Here is a 23024-nt window from a genome sequence, read left to right on the forward strand (position 1 = left end):
GTTATCTTTTCAGGAACATTTTTTACCCCCCTATACATACATACTGAGTTTATACCTTAAAGCTTCCAAGTGGAGTCAAACCCTACATAAAATGTTTATTTGACATGCAGCAAAACCAGTGCATTTAGAGACAGTATGTATAGTTCAGCTGCAACCTCAACATACAAACAAGTTACATTCATTAGGTTCAGTGCCTGAAGCTTCTATGTCGCCACACAGTTCAACTGTCTTTCCTGGCTAGGGCTAAATGGCCATCAGGAAAGTTTGTGTTCCTTAGCTGTAGTTGAATTGATTCACTTATATATCTGAAGCAGGGAAATCTGCTTTCTAATGGACATATAGGAACTACATTGAGCTTTAATGCTGACTGGGAAAGAACAGAAGGGATGTGACTAGCTACCCTCTGGGGTAGATGTACCATCTGTCCTCTGCAGAAAGGTAGTTATAAAGCCCTCCTACAGGCAGGGCCAGTTGGCTGGTAGGTGAAGTTGGCTCTTGTGAGCCTCTCCTTTCATCAGCTTCTTCCTCAAGACCACTATCTTCCTGATAGTGTCAACAGACACTCCAAGGAGGGAGGAGAGGCCAGCCAGCTATTGTAGCTTTGGACATGGACAAAGCCTAGTGCAATTTGCTTATGTTATTACTAATTCTATACATCCAAGTGTGCTACAAAGTGTTCGTAGAAGCATTCTTCAGAAGCTTGAGTGGCAGCATAGGGAGGCAGTTCTTTATTCTGCAGTAAGCAGGGAGAAGAGGTATCATTTCTACACCAGAGTTCATTGGCCCAAGCTTTGAACTAGCACATGTTCCCCTACCTTGCAGGAACACTGGTTACCTTATCTTTCCATGTACTATCTAGTTAGTTCTCCTGTTGTACTTATAGCATGTAGCCAGCAAAAACCTGAAATCTATGAGGAAAGATAGTTCATTATCCTTGTTATGTTTCCTATCAGCTTCCAGCCTATAATACTGAGAGGAAGCAGCTGTGGGGTTTTGGCCCAAACACCCTGTGCCAAGGGTGTTTGGTGTTGATAACAAACCCGATGTTCATTGGGGACAGGAGATCTGGGAAAATCTTTCTACAAGCAGAGCTCCCCTCATCACTGTAGTGAAGAAACTGATCCAGGCCAGATATTGCTTGGGAGAAGAGAGAACCATCCACCTTGACAGTTGGCTGTGCCTTGTCCCTCAGCTGTACCATTATTTCAAGTTATTAAAGTAGAAGGGGGAAAAGTGTGTAGATGAGGGGTGGTTCCCTTTAAGACCAAGAAGAAGTGGCCAATTTAGCACTGTCCAGTTTCTGCGTTCCAAAGTAAAACTAAGCATTGTCAGACCACAGAAACAAAGCAGGACTACGCTGGGTGGGTACGTGGTCCTCTTCCTTTCTGATGTAGCTGGCAGCATCCCCAGTCCTCTTGGCAGAGATCACAGCTGTCCCAATAGGTCATAGGTTCCCCCACTGGTCCACTGGGGGAAACTGGTCCACTTCACCCACCTCTGTGCTGAGCTGATCCCCAAGGGCAAAGGTCAGCTTGTAACGCAGCCTTACCTTCTCCTAGAAGAGGGAGAGATTAAGTGAGTAACAGCATGCAAAATTTAGTTTCAGGAATCCCTATCTTAATATCATATTTGATGTCCTTTTTCTTACTGGAAGGAGTTAGGAGGGTCCTCAAGCAGTCAAACACACTTCTCATCTTTAGCTTTCATTGCCTCAGCACTTCAGATATGGCTCTTAAAACTGGAGCATAAGATTGTCACATTCTATAGATTAAGGGGTTCTTAAATCTGGGGTAAGGTTAACTTTTTTGGTAAATACACTTAAATAGAATTGGTTTCCTAAGAAAATGATGAAAAACATGCTCTAGGCAGACCTGGTTTTGCTCAGTTTACCTTCATTGGGTTGGCGAGCAACATAACCTGGGTTATGGCTGCAGGTGGCTGGATAGGGTTGAATGGAGATAGTTCTATCCCTGAGGGAGGCTGCAGCTTCACCTTCATGGACTGAAAAAGTAGAAGAGAACCACTGACAGTGGGAGAGCTAGCTAGCTGGAAGGGGGATGACATGTCAATCACACAATCACACAAAGAGGAACAGGAATCCAGCGACATGGTATTTATGTGGAGGGAAGTTAGGCAATGCATCAAGCAAATTCTGTCTCCCAGATGATGACCCAGGAAATAATTCCCTCTTCAGGAGGGAAAGGAGAAGAGACAGCCCAGGGTTAGCAGCAAATGCCATAGTACCTTGGGCACTGCTGCCTGAAGCACAATGCTCTTGACAGGCAGTGGAGCTGTGTTCAGCATGGACACCACAACCACCAGCACATCGGGCCGTCCAGGTGGGCACTCCTTGGCAAAATGAAAGAGGATGCGGAAGCCATTTTTGTCATAGGCTGTCACTGGAAGAGCACTGCCTAGACAGGAGAAAAAGAACACAGGCAAGTTTGGAGAGCTCGGGCATGATGCCTTGATCTTCCTCCCACATGGGGAAAGACCTCAAAAGGGGAAGTTCAACAGGAAGAGCCCACAACAGGAGAGAAATGTTCCAGATCCTGTTCTCAGTAAAAGTCTTAGCCCTTTTCCACCTCAAAATGCCCAGGCCCCAGCTGCCAAGATACCTACTTGGTTTGATAGATTCCAATGGGACGTGGACATTGGTCAGGGAGAGTTCGTTTCCCTTCAGGGGGCTTCCCTGCTGGAATGGCAGTGGTTGGAACAAAGGGCTACCGGACCCAGCAGGGAAGGAGACGGGTGGCCCCACTGGAGTACTGTTGGGGATGATCGGGGGGGTGACCCCAGGGAGGAAGCTGGCGGAGACAGGTTTCACCAAGCCTGATGTCCTGGCAAGAAACAGAAGCAAAGTTACAGAAGATACCAAAGCTGCCTGGTTCACTAGAGACTACAGCATGATTTTCCCAACCCCTGATAGGGCCCCTCCTACCCTCTGCCATTCTCTAGTTCTAAGATCTGAGCCAGACCATCCAAATGGAAACTGGACCACCCCTCCCTATTCCCACACTAGCTCCTCCCCAGAATGCCAAAGACCAGCCCCCAATTCCTCTACCAATCGTGTTCCCTCTGCTCTCAGGAACCTTTTACCACCACCACTCCCCTCCTCTCCCCCTGCCCAATTCATTACCCTTTAGTCTCTTCCAGAAGCTGGTTGAGAACATCCAACTGGTGCAGGGAACTATCACCCACAGATGAGTTGAGGTACCCGGGGGCTGGTGGCCCCACCTTTTGGGGTGTAGCCGTGGCCAGTCCCATGGAGAACAAGAATGAGCCTGTGTTGGGGGCAGGGACGCTGGCCTTGGTAGCGGGAGCCGTAAAGGGAGGAGGCAGTGGGGCTGGGGAGCTGTTCAAGGGCTGTGTAGAGGACTGGAGGAAAGGGCTGCCCTGGGAGTTGCAGACAATAGTCAACAGCTTTGGGCTGAAAAACCCTACATTTGACTTTATTGTGCCACAAAATGATGGAAAGTGGGACCCCTGGGCATTTAGGGGGCACAACTCTATACCCTCCATGCCCTTTCCCTTAATGACAATACTTTATTTCCTAAATTTCCCCCTAAACTGGGATATTCCCAAGGGTAGGACCCAGGCTCTTTCCATTCTCATCCCAGAACATGCTTAGAATAAGGTTCCACAGTGAACATTCAATAGGAGATGTCAGCTTTCTCCTACACTACTCGAAACTGGCTATTGAGGCAGGGCTCTCAATGACTTCCCCATCACCTGCCCACCCAGGGTATGTTCTCCTACCTGGTACAGGTTCCACTGGCTGTTCCCTGTTGACTCTTTGGGAGCAGCACTAGGGGCTGGGTCAGCGAGGCCTGAAACACAGAATAGTATGAAGTTGAGAAAAAGCACTGGATAAAACTGCCCAGGAACCTCAAATTGAGTTCCACTCATGGTAAGGTTAAGACCTTGCCTCATGCTGGAACCCAAATGAAGGATCTCACCGTCAGTCAGATCTTAAGGTGATGGGAACTGCTCAGAGAATCAAAAATCCTCCAGAGCACACGGACAGCACTTTGAGAGGCCACTGGGAAGAGGAACACAGGAGAGCAACACACTGTCCTAAATCTGACATGCTGCAATCCATGTGGTGAGACAATCTCTATTCCATATATCATTACTGAACACAATACAACTGTCCTCCATCAGTTGTTACCATTTCTTTCCAGGGCCCTCTACAATAACTAGGTTGACATTGAGCCCTCTCCTCAAAGGTTTTACCTAAGCATAACAGCTCTTCATCCAACAGGGAGAGAGAGTTGGTCACACTGCCGGTTCCAGAGGAAGCTTCAGCCTGACTAGTTGAGCAGCTTCGTGGAGGAGGTGGAAGGATAGGGATGTCTGAGGAGGGTGGGGCAGGTTGTGGGGCCAGCACCAGGGGGGCACTGCTAGATATATCCAATTCAGCAAGATCAATCAAAGTGTTGAGGTTACTGGAAGGGTTGCTTCCTGAATGGAGAGGAGAAAGGATGGTGAAGATGATGATAACAGTTTATAAGAGAACTCTAAGGCCAACACTTGCAGACTCCAGACCAGCATCAGTGTGGCTTGCTGAGGTTATGGGGAAAAGTGGTAGGAGTGGAGAAGGCAGATTCCAACAGGATCATTTGTTCTCTATCTCTCAAAGGTAATTTAAGTTAAATTAATTTAAATCAAAGAAGTTTTTACTCAATTCTCTCACTGTCTTTGGGCATCCCAGCTGAATCTGAGTGTTCTCCTGATCCCACATGGCAATTTGTAAATCATAGATGGATTTGGATTATGAAATCAAGGCAGAGCTGGAGGAAAAAGTCACCAGGATTTTGAGAACCAGAGTCATTTACCTTCTGGGTCAGATATGGCTAGGGAAGCCACCTCACCATTAATGACCTGTCCTTCAATAATTTTTTTATAGGAGTTGATAACCCTTGAAAGGTTGTCACTGGCTTGCAGGATGTCTCCTAGGGCAGAGAAGAGAGTACTCCTGAGTTAATAACCTCCCTGGTAAATACCCACACTCTTGGGGTTTTCTGTTGACCAACATCTCTCACTTCTCACTCACCTAAGCTGCTATCGTTGTCTTCTGTCTCACTGGCCAATTTAAACAATGTTCTCCTCTTGGTTTCACATTGATCATACAGCTCCTGGCAAAGATCAACACATAATCACAGAATCTAAGCTAGAAAGAACCTTAAAAATCTAGTCCAACCCACTTGCTTTTAGAGATGGGGAAATTAAGATACAGAGAAGTTATTTTTCCCAGGTTACATAGCTGCCAGTTAATATCGAACCAGAACTAGAACCCATTTCTTTTAATTCCCAGACTAGCGTGCCTTCTACTGAACTACCTGCCTAATGTTGCTAAGCTTTGGCACCAAAAAATATTTGTAGTACATGAATATGGATGGACTACACTGTTCAGGAGTTGGGGGAAAGAGTCTGTCACTGGCTCCATGACCAAGACTCGTTTTAGATTTTAAAAGAACAAAGGTTGCAGTCTGAGCATAAGAGCCATCAAATATCCTCTGGATTAGCTGATGGTCTTTTGCCTTCTATTAGAAATACCCTATGATTTTTAGTCCTTCTACCAAACATGCTTACCTTCATGAGTTCTTTATCTGACTCTGATGAGTCCTCCTTACTATAATGAACCAGCATCTCATTGAGAAGTTTTACATTGTTATTGACTTCCTCTAGTGTATGTAGACGTTTGGTCACCTTCTGGATCCTAGCTTCATCCTGAATCAAGAAAGGATGGAGATTTAAAAAAAAAAACAACTCAAGTCACCAGTGACTTAAATTTATTAAAAAAAATCTTTATACTTTGCCCCCACTATATCCATTCCCTCCCAGAAAGCCATCTGTTATAATAAAAAAAAAATCAGATAAGTGAAACTAATACATCAACCAGGTCCTATTACTAATATGTAATATTCTCCACCCATAGAATCCCCCACCTCTACAGAGAAGGGAAGCTAAGATTTTCATTTTTCTTCTTTGAGTCAAGATTGGTCATAATTTCACAGCATTCAGTTTAAAAATTTGGAAATCAAGGGGATGCCCATCAATTGAGGAATGGCTGAATAAATTATGGTATATGGATGTAATGGAATACTATAGTGCTATAAGAAATGATGAACAGGAAGACCTCAGAGAGGCCTGGAAAGACTGATATGATCTGATGCTAAGTGAAAGGTGCAGAACCAGGAGAACTTTGTACACAGCAACAACCACAGTGTGCAAGGATTTTTTATGGTAGACTTACAACTTCATTGCAATGCAAGGACTTAAAAAATTCCCACTGGTCTTTTAAGGCAAAATGCCTTCTACCTCCAGAGAAAGAACTATGGAATTCAATCGCAGAATGTAGCAGAACATTTTCTTTTGTATTATGTTTTGGTTTGTTATATGATTTCTCCCATTCATTTTAATTCTTCTATGTAACATGACAATGGTGAAAATGTATTTAATAGGAATGTATGTGTAGAACCTATATAAAATTGTATGCCATCTCAGGGAGGGAAGGAGGAGGTGGGGGGAAAGGAGGGAGAGGGAAGGAAAAAAAAATCTAAGTTATATGGTAGTGATTGTAGAACAATGAAAATAAAAAAAATAATTAAAAAAATTTTTTGTTGTTTTATCCACTTACAACGTTGAAAAATGCTAATAAAAACAACTAAAGTTTCACCTCACACTCCAAAAATTGGCAAAGACGACAAAAGAAGACATTATAATGTTGAAGGCATTGTGAAGAGGCAGGCAAATGATAAATAATAAAAAGGAAAATAATCAAAAGAAAAAGATAAGCACACTGATACATTATTTCTGGAGGATAAACATTCTGGAAAGCAATTTGGAATTATGCTAAGAAACCAACTAACTGTCCCTATTCTTTCATCCAGAGTTCCTATTGCTAGGCATGTGCCCCAAGAAAATCAGTGAAAAAAAAAAGGTCCCGCATGTACCAACAGCACTTTTTGTAGTGCAAAAAACTAAAAACAAAGTAGATGGCTACTAACTGGAGCACTGCTAAACAAATTACAGTACATGAAAGTAAAAAAATTACAATTCTATAAGAAACAAATACAGAGAACTGTAGGAACTGGAAACACAAACTGATGCAAAGTGAAGTAAACAAAATCATGAAGATTATAGACAACGATTACAACAACGTAAATGAAGGGAACAACGAAAATCTCCAATGCAGGGATCTCCCTACCTCCTAGAACTTCATTCAGGGTTCAGTCGTGAGCCCCAGGACACCCACAATAGGAGGAAAGGCTCTTCAGAGAAACAGAATTTTACTTGTAAAGGGCCTGATTATGTATGAATTTGGGTACCTGACCGAATCTGATCTTGCTTTCCTAATTCTACCTTCTTCAGATACAAGAATATTAATCCTTCTTGTCAACAAAGACCTCCCTCAAGACCAAGATGTTACTCACATACAGTGACAAGGATAAACAACAAGTGAAGCAAAATATTGAGAAGGAAAGAGAGTGTTACTTCATGACCACTTAATATCCATTTCCACTGCTATGTCAAAGCATTTAAGTGTGCTCACCTCCTTCACCATGGATTTGATCAACTTGTTGGCCTCCTGAAGGTCATCTGGATTTTTGCTTTTCAACAACTTGGCTAAGAGCTGAAAGAAAAGGACATCAAAGATGAGCTCACCATGAAACTGGTGCTTGATGGTGCTACAGAGTGATTCCAGTACTTGATTTCTTTTTTCCTTAATAAAAGGATTTGTTCTGTGAAGTTTGGATTCAGTCAAAGGACTGCATTTGAGCACTTAAGAGGGCTACAGGTTCCCCACCCCTGGTTCGGCCATTCCTCATTCTGGATTGTCAGGATTCTCATGTTCAGACTGTACCTTACCTTGGATTTCTCCTCATCATCAAAAACAGGATTCTTGGGACGAGGTGGTGGGGAAGGAATGAGTGTTCGGTCCATAGGAATCAGTGGATCGGACTGCACAATCCCTGAAACAAGAGCGATAGAATAAGAGTGTTCACTGATACCAAGGGCAACAACTTTCCTTCTTTCCTTTCCCTTGTTAAAAGTATGAATGGTATCCCTGAGAATCAGATCAACAAGAAGGGTACTTAATGGTACATCACGCTAGTGTGAACAAATACAACTGCTTCAATAACCTAAGTTTTCCTTTCAAATAATAGTAAATTATTACTTTATTTATTATTAAATTTAAATATTATAATTTAATTTAATTAAATCTTATAATTTAAATATTATTAAAATTATTTATTATTAAAATAATCACATTTAAATAGCACTTTAACAGTTAGGAAAAAAGTTTCCTCACAAAAGCCAGGTGAGGTCTTATTTACATCTATTTTACATATGATGTAACTGAGAGTCTGAACAATTAAGAAGTGATTGACCAGGATGAGCCAGAAAGTGCCAGAGATGGGGGCTCTAACCAGTTTCTTGACTCCAAGAGCTCTGTTCTTTTCCCATCCCCCTGCACTGCCTACTACTACCTCTTTACGGAGCTACGAGGGAGTCTCAGGACAAAGGATCTGGGTCAGGAGTGGGGAACCTGCAGCCTCAAGGTCACATGTTAATAAAAGGATTTGTTCTGTAAAGTCTGGATTCAGTCAAAGGGCCACACTTGAGGACCTAGAGGATCACATTTGGCCTCAAAACTGCAGGTTCCCCAGCCCTGATCTGGTTGATGTTTTAAGCCCTTTTACTCTGCTGAGATTCAACTTCCCACTACCTGCTCTGGAGGGAGCAAAAGTGAATTCAAGGAGACACTCACCCTGTCTCTTAAGCATCTGGTAAGCATCCTTGATTTTGGACTCCTCTGGCAGGGCTACTGTCCAGCTGTATAGCAGCTCAATGACTTTGGCTTTCACTTTCTCTGAGATCCTGTCCCCCAAATACTGAGAGTAAAAGTGAGACAGGAAAATCTAGTAACTGCATTCTGAAGGCAGGAAAAATGGTAAGGCTCTCTTTACTGTAATTAACTGGTTGCTAATTATCTCTAGTCCTCAAGCCTACTAAAAGATAGCAGGTTTTAAAGGTATGTGTGAGAGAAAGAGGAGGCGTAAGAGAGGAAACTACCTGTGGCATATCTGTATCAATCTGGGATACAGCCTGTGGTTAGGCAGGGGCCGGGAGTTCTTGTCACTGCATTTCCATGCATAATCTGCCAGAAACACAACTGCATTTTATCTTGAAGGAGTTAAAGGGAATTTCTTTAGTAAGTGATAACGGGTCCCAACGGCCCCTCATGGCAGTGTTCAAAGCTAAGCAACACTGACTCAACAGGACCTACCCCAGAAGGCCATCACATGAAAGGGAATACCCAATCAGGCATTTTATGAATCACATGAGTTAACTACTAATGCCTGCCAAAACCCAGGAATCTAGAGATACTAGGCCTATTAAATGGGAACACTTATACTCTCACACACTTTTTAGCTTCAACTGGGAATTAAACAGAAAAGGATTGTCCCTAGGCTCCATAAAGTGCTTATTCTCAAACAGAAGAAAATAGAGGAACCCTGTTTCATTGAGGAGATAATTGGCTATTTAGGCAAAGTTGATGAAGCAGGGGATAGGAAAAGTACACAAAGGATGTTACTAAGAGGTAAGACAACCAACTGCTAACTGACCTTCGGAGAGACGACTTTGATTAACTCATTCAAAAAACGGAACTTCCCCACTTCATTATGAAACCTCCTCCCACAGTTCTTCATACATGCTTCCAGCACCTGTGGCCAGGTCAGAGAGAGAGAGGTGAATGGGGACCAAAGGGGAGGCACAGCTAGAAAACAGTTTGTGTACAAAACATTTGGGGCTTTTAGTAGCCTGCCAACTCTCTACAACTCAACAGTGTGGCAAAATATCCAAAAAGCCCACATGATGATAGGTGACACTTAAGGAGTAAAGAGAGCCCTGTGACTTCCTCTGCAGGATAATCGAGATGAAGGCTCCTGAATGAGGGAGGTGACAGTCCCCCTAGATTCTGCAGACCACAAAATCCTTGTTGAGTTTTGTGCATATATTAGGATTGACATTCACAAACAGGAACATGTTGAATATAGGATGACCAGGATAATGAAGGGACTAGAAACCATGAAGTCTTATGAGAAATAGATTTAACTTGTCAAGAATTTAATAAGTACCTATTATGTGTAAAGCACTGTGGAAGGTGATGGGAAGAAAAAGATAAAACTGAAGCGCACCTAGGAGATGGGCCTTCAGGAGAAGTAGCACTTGAACTAAGCCATGAATACAGTGTGGGAATATGAGAGTGAGAAGTGAGAAGGGAGTACATTCTAGACATGGAGACTGGAGGTGGAAGGCTGAGCTTGGGGAACAGCCAATTTGGTTGGAATGTGGAGGAAATGACGAGGCCTATGTGGAAATCTGTGGAAAATTAGGTGGAAACCAGATTGTGGAAAACTTTAAATGTCAGACTGAGTAGTTTATATTTTATCACACTAGTAACAGGGTGTCCAGAAGATGTGTGAGTGGCAAAGTGATATGGAGGGATCAGTTAGACTGGAGATATGAGCCTAAAAAGAAGATGTAAGAGAGACACAATAGCTATCTTTGAGCACAGGGCCTTGCACAAAGTAGCTGCTTAAATACTGTTTAGCCCCAGAAAGTAGAACTAGAACCACTGTATGGAAGCTACAGAGAGGAGTATTTAGGCTTGTAGAATAGGCTGTCATGGCAGATAGCGACCCTTCTTCCTCGAAGGTCTTCAAGTGAAGGTTGGATGGCCACTCATTGGGGATGTTGTTGGAGGAATTACTGTTGAAGTAAAGACTGGACTAAATGACCTGAATGGAAATAATAACAGCACCTACCTTTCAAGGCTGTTGTGAGGATCAAATGAGATAATACTGTAAAACACATAGCAGGGTATCTGGCACACAATAGGGATTATATGAATCTTAGCTCTATTGTTATTATTATTATCCCTCCCAGTTCTCAGATTCTGTAATTCTGTGTTACCTGAAAGAGCTACATAAAGCCTCCTGTGGGGAGATAGTAGGAAAAATCCAAATCTAGATCATTTTGGTTCAATAAGTGTTTATTATGTGCTAGCCTGAGAATGCAAAGACAAAAACAAAACATTTCCTGCCACTAAGGAGATTATATTCTTCAGGATATATTTTTCTAATTCAGTTTAGTGGATCATAATGATCCATAGCAACAAATTTTTTCCACAAAAAAGCAAGCTTTCAGGCCCTGAGTTTTGGGAACCCCCATGAATGGTATAAGCATAGAGAGAAATAAATGCTCACTCTCGTCATTATACCCCACTAAATGAGAAGCCCTCACTCTCATGAATTTGCATTTTCAGAAAAGAAGAAATGCTACCTACTGTTAAGGCTTGGACTGCTTCCCATTCTTGTGGGGATTGGATTTTGTGGGCCAACAGCCGGACAGCAATCTGAGGCCTGAAAAACATAAGCAACCCACACTGCTGATCATGATTAAACCATAAATCCCTAGCTAGCTTTCCTGAACCAAGGCCTTTGATTTTCTTAAATAAGAAATCCAGTTCTCACCTACCTATGTACCCTCCACAGCTTTGGGACTCACCCTTCAAGCTCCTTGTTGATCTGATCACAGAAGCCAATAATATACTCCCAGTCCTCCTGGCGGTTGGAAGGATTGGTGGCTTTATCTTTGTACAAAAAGGGAGAATAGAAAGGTTTTATGATGAATACAGGGGTAGAAGAGAAATAATATGTTAAGTAGATGAGATTCCTTCTCTGGTTGTTGACAAGCTTCCAAATTCCCTAACAACTATATCAACATAATTTCATCAGACCAGTCAATTAATGATGTCATTCTGAACATTTCTGAATGTTCTGAACATTCTGAACATATATTATACGCACACTTTTCTGATAGGTGCACTGGAGAGTTTCAAAGGAAAAATAAAACTGCATTTGCCTTCAAGGTACTTATTGTTTAATATGAAAAATACAACAAACACTTGTCTAAAATACAGGTAATTAAAGCACAAACATATGTACACCATAAACATAAATGTAAAAACTAAAGATGAATGTACATTTGAAAATACAGCCATGCAGAAACATATAAAATATGAAGTCAAAGGGGAGACAGGAGGAGTTGAGGCTGTAAGGTGTTTACTGAAGCCAGGTGGCACTACTTGCAAGATTCAGACTTTAAAAAGGTCAGTCTTTAAAAATCAACCATCTCAGGAGAGGTTAGCTGAAAACAATAGAAAGAGGGAGGGAATCAAAAAAGCTCTGAACTGGGTTTCCCCTAGAATGTCACCTACAGAGCAGCATGGTATGGTAGAATGGAAAGAACACTGGGGTTGATGGAAAAAGACAAGTCCTGGTTTAGATAGGCGCTGTCCTAGGTGCTTGAGCCTACTAGGATGGGGTAGCAGGGATCCTGCCTATTGGTGTCTGAGTAAATCACAGGACTAGATTTAGAACTAAAAAGACCTCAGAAGTCACTGAATCCAACCTCCTCATTTTACAGATGAGCAAACTAAGGTCCAGAGAGTTTAAGTGACTTGCCCAGAGTCACACAGCTAACAAGTATCTGAGGAGGGATTCAAATTCAGGTCTCCCTGACTCCAGGCTCAGCCTTCTATCCAGCCTGTAATCACACTGCCTCACAGGTTATTTAACTACTCTGTGCCTCAGTTTTATTATCTGTAAAGGGGGATAATAATAGTTCCTATCTCACAGGGAGAAAGAAAGACACTTTGAAATACCTACAAGTTATTGTCAGCACCTTATAGGAAAGTATTGACTCATGTCTCCACAATTACCAGACACTAAAGTCAAGTCCCTGTCATAGAGGTCAATAATGTTGAATGATATCAAGCTTCTAAATGAGAGATTCCCATAATCTCTGATTCGGTTTTTCCTTTTCCTGTTACCCTGAAGGTGATGACGTCAATAGCAACAGCAGCACTCTGCTGAGGCATTTTGTTAAATATTTTCAAACCTTTTTGTTTCATACCCCACCTGGAATCAGATCTTGATTCTGCCTGAACACACTCCAAAGCTGTGTGCTAAATGTGGAATCTAAGGTTTGGAAAGCATATGTCAGGCTGCAGAGGAATAGCCTGTGAAAGCATCCTCACTTTCTCATGCCAGATTTCTACAGGTGCTGAGAACAGAAGAATGAGACTGTGAGAGATATTGAAAAAATCTTCTCAAGTGAACATTTTTTAACGTCTAACATAGATTTCTTTATTTCCTTCCCCTGCTTCCCCACTTTAAGTATTCTTTATTCTGATTACCAAACCCTAACTGTGATCCCTACTTCTTGGTTTAGGAAAAGCAGTAGTTCTGGAATTTTTTAGTCACTGGACAAGAAATTTTTGTATAGTACTTATGGATACCCCCCAATTTTAAGATTCTGTCTGGTAACATTCTTCTTTTAAGCCATTAGAACAAAATCCTGATGGTCTGGGTTGATATTTTGAAATAAGCTGAAAATAACTGCTTATCCTCTATACTGGAAAAAAAAAAGCAACAGAACCTTCTTCAAAGTGTTAGACCAATGGGAAAGTGAAATTAACTTCCTAAATTGCCTAATAACAAAAAAAGAATCACAGACATCTTTAGTTTGGGGAAAAGAATTTCAGTCTAAATTTCCTAGAGGAAGATAGCCTCAGGTAAAATTTGGCATTGATGGAAAAGTTAAGGTTTTAATGGTAAATCTGATTTTATGATTGCTATTTCATCAGGAACTAGAACATGTACAGAAAGGCATGTAAGCCACTTAAGACTTGCCTCAAAAGATGTTCCTTAGACAAAGTGAAAATTATAATCATATTTGAAACCTGGTTATTGGAACTTGCCATTTTTTAGGTGCTATGGGACTATTAAGTGACTGTTTTCCTGAGTCTAACTCCAGGTATGGGGAGCAAGAAAGGCAATCTGAGCCTCCAACCCATGATGTCAGTAAGCTGGTGAGATGCTGGTATGAACTGCAAAAGGTGATCTCTTGGGAAGGGTGGGAGAGTGGCTGTTCAGCCTGGGCTGAGGTAGGATTCTCCTGACTCAATTTCCCCACTGATACCTGGCAGACTTTAAGCCTGACTGAATGCAAGTGGATAATCTAATCCTGCCTGGAACTGACATGAAGTTGGGGAGATATTCTATCCCTGCAGTGTTCCTACTCTTGGTGGCAATTTCCTATAGTCGAAAGGTTTGCAAGCTTAATACCAGATCTATTCAATGATAGATTATTGGTAGGGGAACATACGAGGTTAAGTCTAAAATTAAGCTATTAGGCATAAGACTTTAGACTAACAATAGTAAGTTAGAGTCCTTTAATTCTCAGCAATACTGTGGAGACAATTAGGTCAAGAGCTTGTGAAGTTAGCAACTTAAATATTATTTGTGTCTCAGTTGGTTAATGTTTAAAAAAAAAGTTCTTTTGTGGTCTATATTATAAATGCTTTAAAAAGAAGTATCACTTGACCCAAAGTTTGAATTGTTTTATCTATTATAAACTGTGTTAAAAAATTAAAAATTAAAAAAAAAAAAGAATCATAGAACTGAAAGGGACCTCATCCACTTATCTACTCCAATCTACTCAATACACAAATGACTGGAATTTATTTTCCAAAGCAATCTGCTGATTGCTAACCTCCACAGTAACCCTGAGGTCTCTCTCAGAAGTGCAGTTTGATATCATTAACCTGGCTGGGGTGGTAGAATCGCTTTCAGCTGAGATGCCTGAAGTTATCAGTGTGTAATGATTTGAGGAGTCACCCAAACTGCTATTACCACTTTATAAACAGACTGGCAGTCCTGCTGACAGCATATTCAGAGTACTCCAAAGGATCTGTGAGGATGCAGATCACTACCATTCATACCCGTCCATCCTCAATGACTCGTCCACATCTTCTAACAAGTCTACCTGCCATGGGGGTTCATCCAATATGCAAACTATGAAATACTACAGTCTGAAGAATCAACTCTAAGTATCACTCAGTGGGCAATGGGAAAGCACATGGTGAGTGTGAGGAAGTTACAACACATAATGAATAAGGAACTACAAAGAAAAGTCAGAGATAAGAATGTCAAAGAAAGGTATGATCAGAAAAGAAGACAAGATGGTCAAAGAGTGAAAGCAAGGGATAACTTCTGGTCAGCCTCTGTGCTCTACTGATAGACTTTTGATGTCAGGATAAAATACAAAGTACACAGGAAATTGTAAATTGGAACAACTTCTGGATCACCATCATAAGTAATGGACATTTACTAAGTATCTACTGGATTAGGCAGTATTCTTCCCAAACCTGGAAAACTCTCTGTCACATCTTTGGAACAAAGATTCCAACATCTCACTTGTGTTCCCACCTTTGCTGAAATCCTTCAGGACCCTCTACCTTTACTCACCTTGTTTGATAAACAGGCCATCTTATCAGTATAAAATTATCATAGCTGTTCTATTGTAACAGAAAAACAAAACAAATTGTAAACAAAGTAGATGTCCAATAAATGGAGATAGTCCAAGACCTTGAGCCCCGGAGCACTGGAAAGATCAGTGACCAATCTCCCCCAACCACTTGACTTGCTTCTAAGCCCATCTACCACAGCCATCCAGTAGAAAAATCATAGTGGAAAACAGACCCATCTTCCACATTATCACCAGCAGCAACTGCTGATCAAATACCACCAACAGGCTGATAAGAAGCCCTGGGAGTGGGAGCACTCTGATCATCAGATGTGCTTCCAGATTGACCCTCACAGTTATTAATCTAGGGTATGGAGAAGGGATGAGCCATCTCTACCAACCGCCACTCACAGGGTAAACAAATCAACCTAGCAGAAGCAAGAGGGTATCCTGAAGAGAAAGGACACAACATGTGCCAGGCAAGTCAAACCACCACAACCACCTCCTCCCTCTCAGACCCTGATGGAGATAGTCAAGGATCCTGAACCAAAAAGCCTTGGCAATGCTTCTGGCCCACTGCATTCAGCTGTCATCCTGGGAGCAGCCCCTGTGGTGATGCGGCCTGGCAACTGCTCCTGCAGGTGCTATAGGCATAGCTACTGAAGACCCACAAAAGAAAGTTCTTGTTACCTAGTCTTTGGTGCTGTCAAATGTTTTATACAAAAACTGATATGATTTTATCATGGAAGTATAAGGAAGTATTACCATCTGCTTTGTCAATATACTCTAAATATATCTTTCCATGTGACTTACAGTTGAAACTTTCTATGTGGGTTGTCTCCATTAGAATGTGACTTCCCTGAGAGTAGGAGCAGTCTTGTTTTAACACGTGCATTCCCAGTACTTAGCAAAGTGCTTTGCACATAATGAGCCTTTAATAAATCATTCATTCATTCATTCATTCACAGAACAGCTCTCCAGAGGGCATTTAAAGAAACAGGCCCATCAGTCAACAACATGAACACATGCTGAACTATGTTACCTGTGTAGAGCTTCAACCTCTATTTTCAGACTTACTACATATTACCCTTCTCTCAACAGATACTTCATGTGCCAGTCAAACAGGCTTATTTGGCTGTTCCCTGCATGACCTTCTATCTTCTCTCTTGGAGCCTATGGACAAGCGGGACTGCTCAGCCTTCTCTGAATCCCAAATTGTCTTCTGAGTACAGTCTGGGTCCTACTGCCTATAGGAGGCAGTGAACCTCCTCATAGTTGTTTATGCCATCATCAACTAAAATCACTTGAAATTTACTTTGTACATATTTTGTACTTACTCAGCTGTACACGTTGTTTCTCCCAAAAGAATTTATGATCCCTGACCTGAGAACAAGGACTGTTTTGAATTTTTGTCTGTATCTCTAACACATAGCATAGTGCCTAGCATTTAGTAGGTATGTAATAAATGCTTGCTGAATTAAGGTATGTTTAAAAAAAGAGAATATGATGACATAAAAACAGTAAACATAAAAAAGACAAGGAAATAGGTAATGGCCTAAATTAGAAGAAGCAAAGCAAAAACAGCTATACAAGAACTGTACATACAGGAATTACAGCTAGGGCCAAAAGGAGAACTTTAGGCAGGTCTAGATGGATAGGGAAAACAAAAGCATTTTCTCTGCTTCTCAATTCCTTTGGTCCTGACTTGTTAACAGTTAAGAGCTTCACGAAAGATTTTGCCCACTGTTTTGTATGTTTGTTTTTGTCGATGGTATTTAAAAAATTATCAATCTCTCTTGTAATTCAGATCTGCAATATGCCTACACACATGCACAAAACGGCCCCATTTCTAAATGCCTTCTGCCTTGTTTACTGAGGTTCCAAGATCGAATCATTGAAATCAATTTAAGAGTAAATCTGAGACCCTCTATCCTCCTTTCCCCCTCCTCATATATACACTGTTCCCTTAACCAAGCACATACCAGTTCTCTGTTTTGCAGCTCTTTCAATTGAACACTACCCCCCTTTTCTTTTACTTCTCTGACTCATAGACTCCACCTATTTTCAGATCTCTTCTGAAAGTCTCATTCTCTTCTGTATCTGCATTTAGACATTTTCTATGATCTGAAACTTTAATTATATCACTAACTTTGGTCTTTGGGGCCTTAGCCATAAAATAAATAGCAGAAAGGACAAATTTATAAGAGCTTAGGACCATCAGTCTATTTACTATCTAATAACTAAGAACAGTCCAAAAGTGACAAGCTCATTTCCTGCTCAAACTACTCAGGACTGCACGATAAATGATTTAGAACTAAAGAGAGGGAAAAATACAGACTATACTATATAATAAGTATTGTGAAGAACAAATTCCTTAAGAACAATGAAGTTAAACTCTTTTGTGAAAAATAATATCAGTACGTATAAAATAATTAACATACAATGAAAAACTAAATTATATGCTAAGGAAGTTCAATATATTATCCTCTCATAAAATAAAAATCCTCCCTGAGCTCGAATTTGTTAGTAATACCACCACAGTTCCAGACACCCCAGATTTAAACCTGCTCTTTACTCTTGCTCTTTACTTATATCCATTCCAAAAACCAGGGTAGGCCTGAACAAGGCACACTAATGGGAAGGTGAGAAGACCAGACTCACTAGAGCAGAGAGTATGGGAACAGTGAGAAATATTAGGTAGGGTAGAGTCACATTAAAAAGAGTCTTGACAGACATCCAGGGGAATGGAAATTGGGGACAGTTAAAAGAAAATAGAACAAAATAGGTTTCTGAGAAGAGGAGTAACATGATTTAAAAAATTAGTGTACAGGTCGAGATGGGGAATGGAACAGCTAGTTTGGCTGAAATGTAGAGCACATGAAGGGAGATGAGGGAAGAGGAGTAATAAGAAATGAGCTTAGAAAATCTGGTGAGAACCAGACTGGAGAGGGCTTTCAACCTCAATTTAAGTAATTTCATTTTATGGGAGAAGAAATATGCACAACTGAAGATTTTTAGGTAGGGAGATAGTGACATGACATCAGAGGCTTGGTTACTCTGAAGATAATGTATTTATATCAATACAGCTCTCCCACACCAGGAAAGCACAAGTGAATCCAGGCTCCAGGCTCAGAGTACTCATCATCATGATCATCTAATCTGCACTGTCCCCATAGGCCAGTCATTTTGTCTATTCAACAACAAACACCTAAGTGTCTATCGTCACTTAGTACTGTGCCTGGCACATATGGCTTGATAAATACTTGTTGAATTGCAGAGTCAAGCGGACTTGTGATCACACTGCTTTGGAAATTCTTTCTAACATTGTGGTTCAGTTCACAACCCATCCACACATATTCATCTTAATAGCATCCTCCCTCCGTTTGCCAAAGGAGGCCCACCCAACATGCTGGATTCCTTCGCTGCTTTCTCCTGACAACTAGACATCAGTGGAATGTTTAGCCTGGCCACCTGTCATCCCTCACCCTTGATTCCTATTTTCTGAAGCTCTTCATTGTTCATATGTTGCAGCCTGTTCACATCCACATATTCTTCTCTATGGTCCTATGTGATAAGTAATTTTTAATTATTTGGAGCCTGTTGTATTGTCTTACAGTTATAAAACATTAATAGAAGATTAATATTAAAAACATGAGCCTTTATTTCCAGAAGAACTTTGGGGTCATTAAAGGAGTCCTATAATTTCATAAAGGCAATCCAGCCCATTCTCCTTCTGCTCTTTTTTTGCATTTGCATTATCTGTCCCAGAAACAGTTACAAAAGGATAAGATTGGGGGCAGCTAGGTGGCACAGTAAATAGCGCACTAGCCCAGGAATCAGGAGGACCTGAGTTCAAATTTAGCCTCAGCCATTTACTAGCTATGTGACCCTGAGCAAGTCACTTAAACCTGATTACCTCCAAAAAATAAAAGACTGCCAAATGGATAAGGTCTACATGTTGGTTCCAACAGCATGTCATAATATGAACAAGGGATCCTTTATTCCTCAGCCTTTCCTTTATTGGATGCTCAGGGGAAACTCTTCTGAATAGTGATAGAGCTTTGCTAGGAGGCTCTGCAATATTCTGGAAGTGTGAGTTCATAGGAGCATCTGAAGGACCTCACCAATTAAGGGAATCCCTCTCCAACCTCTGGATATCCATCCTCCACAATCATGTGTTAAGATCAATGTATCCCTGAACAGTTATTTCTGTTATATCATTCAAGACATTTTTAATGATTTTGTAAGTATGGATAGAAGTCAACCTTTAGAGATACATTTAGCTCTAATGAATCAATTGCTTTTCATAATCAACAAACACTAAATACAGCAGGATCTACATTTTTCAGTGAACTAAGATGGTAAAGATGTGCTGTCCACTGTAGAACACTGCTAGTAAAGGTCTGATCATTCCCCATTAATATTCTTTCAAGGATGCCTCTGATTTGTGCACAGAGTAAGCATACATGTCAGAAGTTGTTGATGTTCTCTAGGTCACTTTTTTTTACATTAAGATCTGAGATTTTGTTTAGATTTGATTATCTTCCTCTGCATTAGACATGTGGTGAATCAATTCCTCAATGACTTCACAAATGCACCTCCTCCAAAACGGAAGTCTCCTCTACATACACTTGGTCCACTTCTGCTTGCTTTTCCAATTTTCTCTTTAGGGGCATATCTACTTCCCTTATAAGCATGTCTGAATCTATGCTGTTACTGTGTAATTATGGTGGCTCTGCTGTCCCTGATGGTGCAAGTTTGTTATAAAAATCTTGGCAGATCTTTTTTAGCTGGGAGAGAGGGAGGAGTCCTTGTTTCAAAGTTTACATTCTACTGGAATGTTCTTCTTTTAGTGCTCAAGTTTCTTGTTTGGATTTCAGTTTCTTTAATCAGTCCTCTATATTTCACTTGAATACCTATGGTAGCTCCCTTCTTCCTGCTCCACTGAACACATATCTTCCTGCTCACCTATGAATGCAGCAGAGGGCTTTAAAAATGCTTCATCAGCATTCTGGGAGAATTAGACCTGCTAAAATGTCCATAGAGCAAACCAAGCTTCTTAGAGAACAAATCCACCTATCAAGAAGGCATAATTATCAGCCTGTGGCCGGCATCAGATTTGCAAATGCACTTTCTGCTTCTTTCTTTTCATTCAAGAAGAAGCCACTAGCTTACACAAGTCATGCACTTCCATCAGAAGATGGGATTTAGACCCCTGTCCCCAGACTTCAGAATCATGATCTTTCCACTGTACTATACCGTCCAAATAATCTTCATTATTTGTGAACATAAAGCACATATATCAGATGTGCTTTTTCCTTTGAATTATCTGAATAACTGCCTAAATTTTCCACTTCAACGTGTAGATTTATATACTAGCCCTTGTGTGCCTTGAAAACAGTAACTGGTTGCTTTCTATAGCAAAATATTACTTTTATAAAATCAATGACATGTTAACAACCTAAGACATTAAGATATCCACAATATGTAATTCTATTATATTTCAATGAATCCTCTAAGTGGTCAGCAGATGTTAGCAAATGTTTCTCAGCTGACTGCTCTTAAGGATAAAGGATATTTTAAGAAATGCCAAGATGCTATTATCATTTCTTTAAATAGTTACACTTACCCTGGAGAATGAAATAGTGATAAGACACTGGAAACTCAATGTTTGGATTCTCTATTCACTTCACTAATTTACCTCATGAATATTTGTATACTTGTTTCTAATTTGGTACCCACTTTTCTAGGAATAAATTATTTTCTTAAAAAAATATTTTTTAAATTACCAATGATAACCTAGAGCAGAGCAGCTGAATCCCCTCCAAAATCGAGATCTTTTGGCAGGGCTATGTCTAGGTATCATTTTTCTGTGGCAGAGTTTGTCCTTATGAACAAACTGCCCAACCTCTGCCTGAACTTAATGCTCCTAAAGACAGAACCAGAGCCACCAGTGGATTGTGCCTATGGCAAAGTCTATACTTACTAAATCCTTCAGAGGTTCCCTGATCCCCACTAAACGAAATATAAAATCCTGACTGCACTCCCTTTAATAGACTGCATAATCTAACTTCAAGCTATCTGTCCAGTCTTACTTTATGCTACATCCCTTTCCCATATTTTACAATAGTTAAAGTACACTGTTCTGTTCCCTGCCCCACACTTCTAATTCTGCCCTATCCCGTAGCTTACATACCACGTCCTAAGACTAGAACAGAACCTTGCTCCCTCCCCGCCAAAAAACATATGTACAAAACAGTTATTTACACCTCCAGCTCTTCTCATCTCTTCCTTCAAGGCTCAACGAAGACGCTATTTCCTCCATAAATTCTTCTCTGATTCCCCTAGGTGAAAAGTGACATCTACTGCCTCAAATTTCTCGGTGCATCTCTCCCTTGCTTAATAACAGGAACTGTGTCATAGCTATCTCTGTGTCCTGGGACCTTGCCTGCATTCTATCTTCTGAAATGAACCCTCGTGTGCTGCCAGATTAAAAAAAAGTTTCAGAATCTCATTCCTTGCAAGCACACAGGACCAATACACCTGTCAAATCCCATTCCTGGTTCCTCCTACCTGTGTGACCCTGGGCAAGTCCAGTTTCCTCACCTATGAATGAGAGAACTGTGGCAGATGGCCCCTGAGGTCCTTTCCAGCTCTCAATCTGGGAAGGGTGTGTAGAAGCTAGAGCAGTCGGAAAGTCAGATCCTGGCACTGCTTGTAGGCACCCCAGCCCCAGCCAGGCAGCTCCTCGCACAGAAATGACGGGGCACGGGAGCAGCCTCCAGGAAAGATGCTGTCACCGTCCAGGTGCACGAATACCTAGTCTTCCTCCCGGGGAGAAGGAACCCGGCCTGCACTAGTCCCTTTGGGCAATCCCTCCCCCAATTCTTTTCCAGACCTTCCTGCCTAAATTCTCTTTAGTGTCCGGGGATGCTGAATGTGGACGTGCCCGTGTGTGTCCCCGGGACAGATAGAAGGGAGGCCTGAGGACAGACACAGGGCTGTGCGTGTCCGTCCCGGGGGATGGAGGCGTGTATGAGTGTGCGCCCCCGTCTCCCCTCGCTCCCCGGCGGAATGGGGCGGGCCGCAGAGGCCGCCGGCGAGCCGAGGAGGCGGCAACCCCCGGGGGCACCGGGGCTCAGGGAGGACGCGGGGCCCGGAGCGGTGTCAGGGCGGCCAGGCCCAGAGGGAGCGTGGGGGCCACGAACGGCGGGAGGGTGATGGTGGGAGGCTGGCGGACGCCAGAACGTGACAGGGACGGGCCGCCACGGAGCCCGGGGGGCCGGGGTGGGGTCGCAGTTACTCACTCAGCCAGGACTCCAGGCTCTCCCCTTCGGCTTCCGCCATATTGCAGCCTCCCGGCCTGGGAGCCCCAAAACTCGCGAGAGTTACCGGAAAAACAGCGGGGAGAGGGGAGGTGAAAGGACCAGAGGAGCGCGCGGGATCTGACCGATCGGATCCCCCGCCCTTCCGGGAGATGGGCGGGGCCAGAGCGCTAAGTGGCTCCCCCTCCCCTCCGAAGATGGGCGGGGCCGTGGATCGGAGTGGTTCCTCCGTCCTTCCGGGAGCTGGGCGGGGAGGGCTTACCTCGTCCTAGTGGGAGTTGGGTGGGGCCAAAAAGTGGTTTCCCCCTTTTC

General features: G+C 42.1%; 1 protein-coding gene across 5 annotated transcripts; it reads right to left on the reverse strand.

The window, feature by feature from the left end:
- Positions 1–70: 70 nt before the first annotated feature.
- On the reverse strand, positions 71–22845 carry GGA3 (golgi associated, gamma adaptin ear containing, ARF binding protein 3). 5 transcript variants are annotated; one of them, XM_072645651.1, is made up of 17 exons: positions 22695–22845; positions 11584–11668; positions 11363–11438; positions 9639–9737; positions 8780–8903; positions 7876–7979; positions 7559–7639; positions 5596–5733; positions 5057–5138; positions 4839–4955; positions 4237–4464; positions 3760–3830; positions 3140–3396; positions 2623–2840; positions 2245–2414; positions 1891–2001; positions 71–1555 (listed from the first exon to the last, which is right to left on the reverse strand). In XM_072645651.1, exons 1-17 carry the CDS (start codon positions 22732–22734, stop codon positions 1445–1447), a joined length of 2112 nt encoding a protein of 703 aa, XP_072501752.1. In that variant the 5' UTR covers positions 22735–22845; the 3' UTR covers positions 71–1444. The 5 variants fall into 5 exon arrangements, with proteins under 5 accessions (XP_072501752.1, XP_072501753.1, XP_072501755.1 ...); XM_072645652.1 differs by having other exon boundaries at positions 3140–3237; positions 22695–22821; XM_072645654.1 differs by lacking the exon at positions 22695–22845 and adding an exon at positions 21994–22165.
- Between the last annotated feature and the right edge of the window lie 179 nt (positions 22846–23024).

The sequence above is a fragment of the Notamacropus eugenii genome, chromosome 2 (genome assembly GCF_028372415.1).
Source record: "Notamacropus eugenii isolate mMacEug1 chromosome 2, mMacEug1.pri_v2, whole genome shotgun sequence".
Classification (NCBI taxonomy): domain Eukaryota; kingdom Metazoa; phylum Chordata; class Mammalia; order Diprotodontia; family Macropodidae; genus Notamacropus; species Notamacropus eugenii.

Coding starts and splice junctions, on each gene's coding strand:
- GGA3 (XM_072645651.1), bottom strand. CDS start 22,734: ATGGCGGAAGCCGAAGGGGAGAGCCTGGAGTCCTGGCTGA. Junction 11,439..11,583: donor ATCAACAAGGAGCTTGAAGG/GTGAGTCCCAAA, acceptor TATGTTTTTCAG/GCCTCAGATTGCTGTCCGGC. Junction 3,397..3,759: donor GCCAGTGGAACCTGTACCAG/GTAGGAGAACAT, acceptor TGCAACTCCCAG/GGCAGCCCTTTCCTCCAGTC.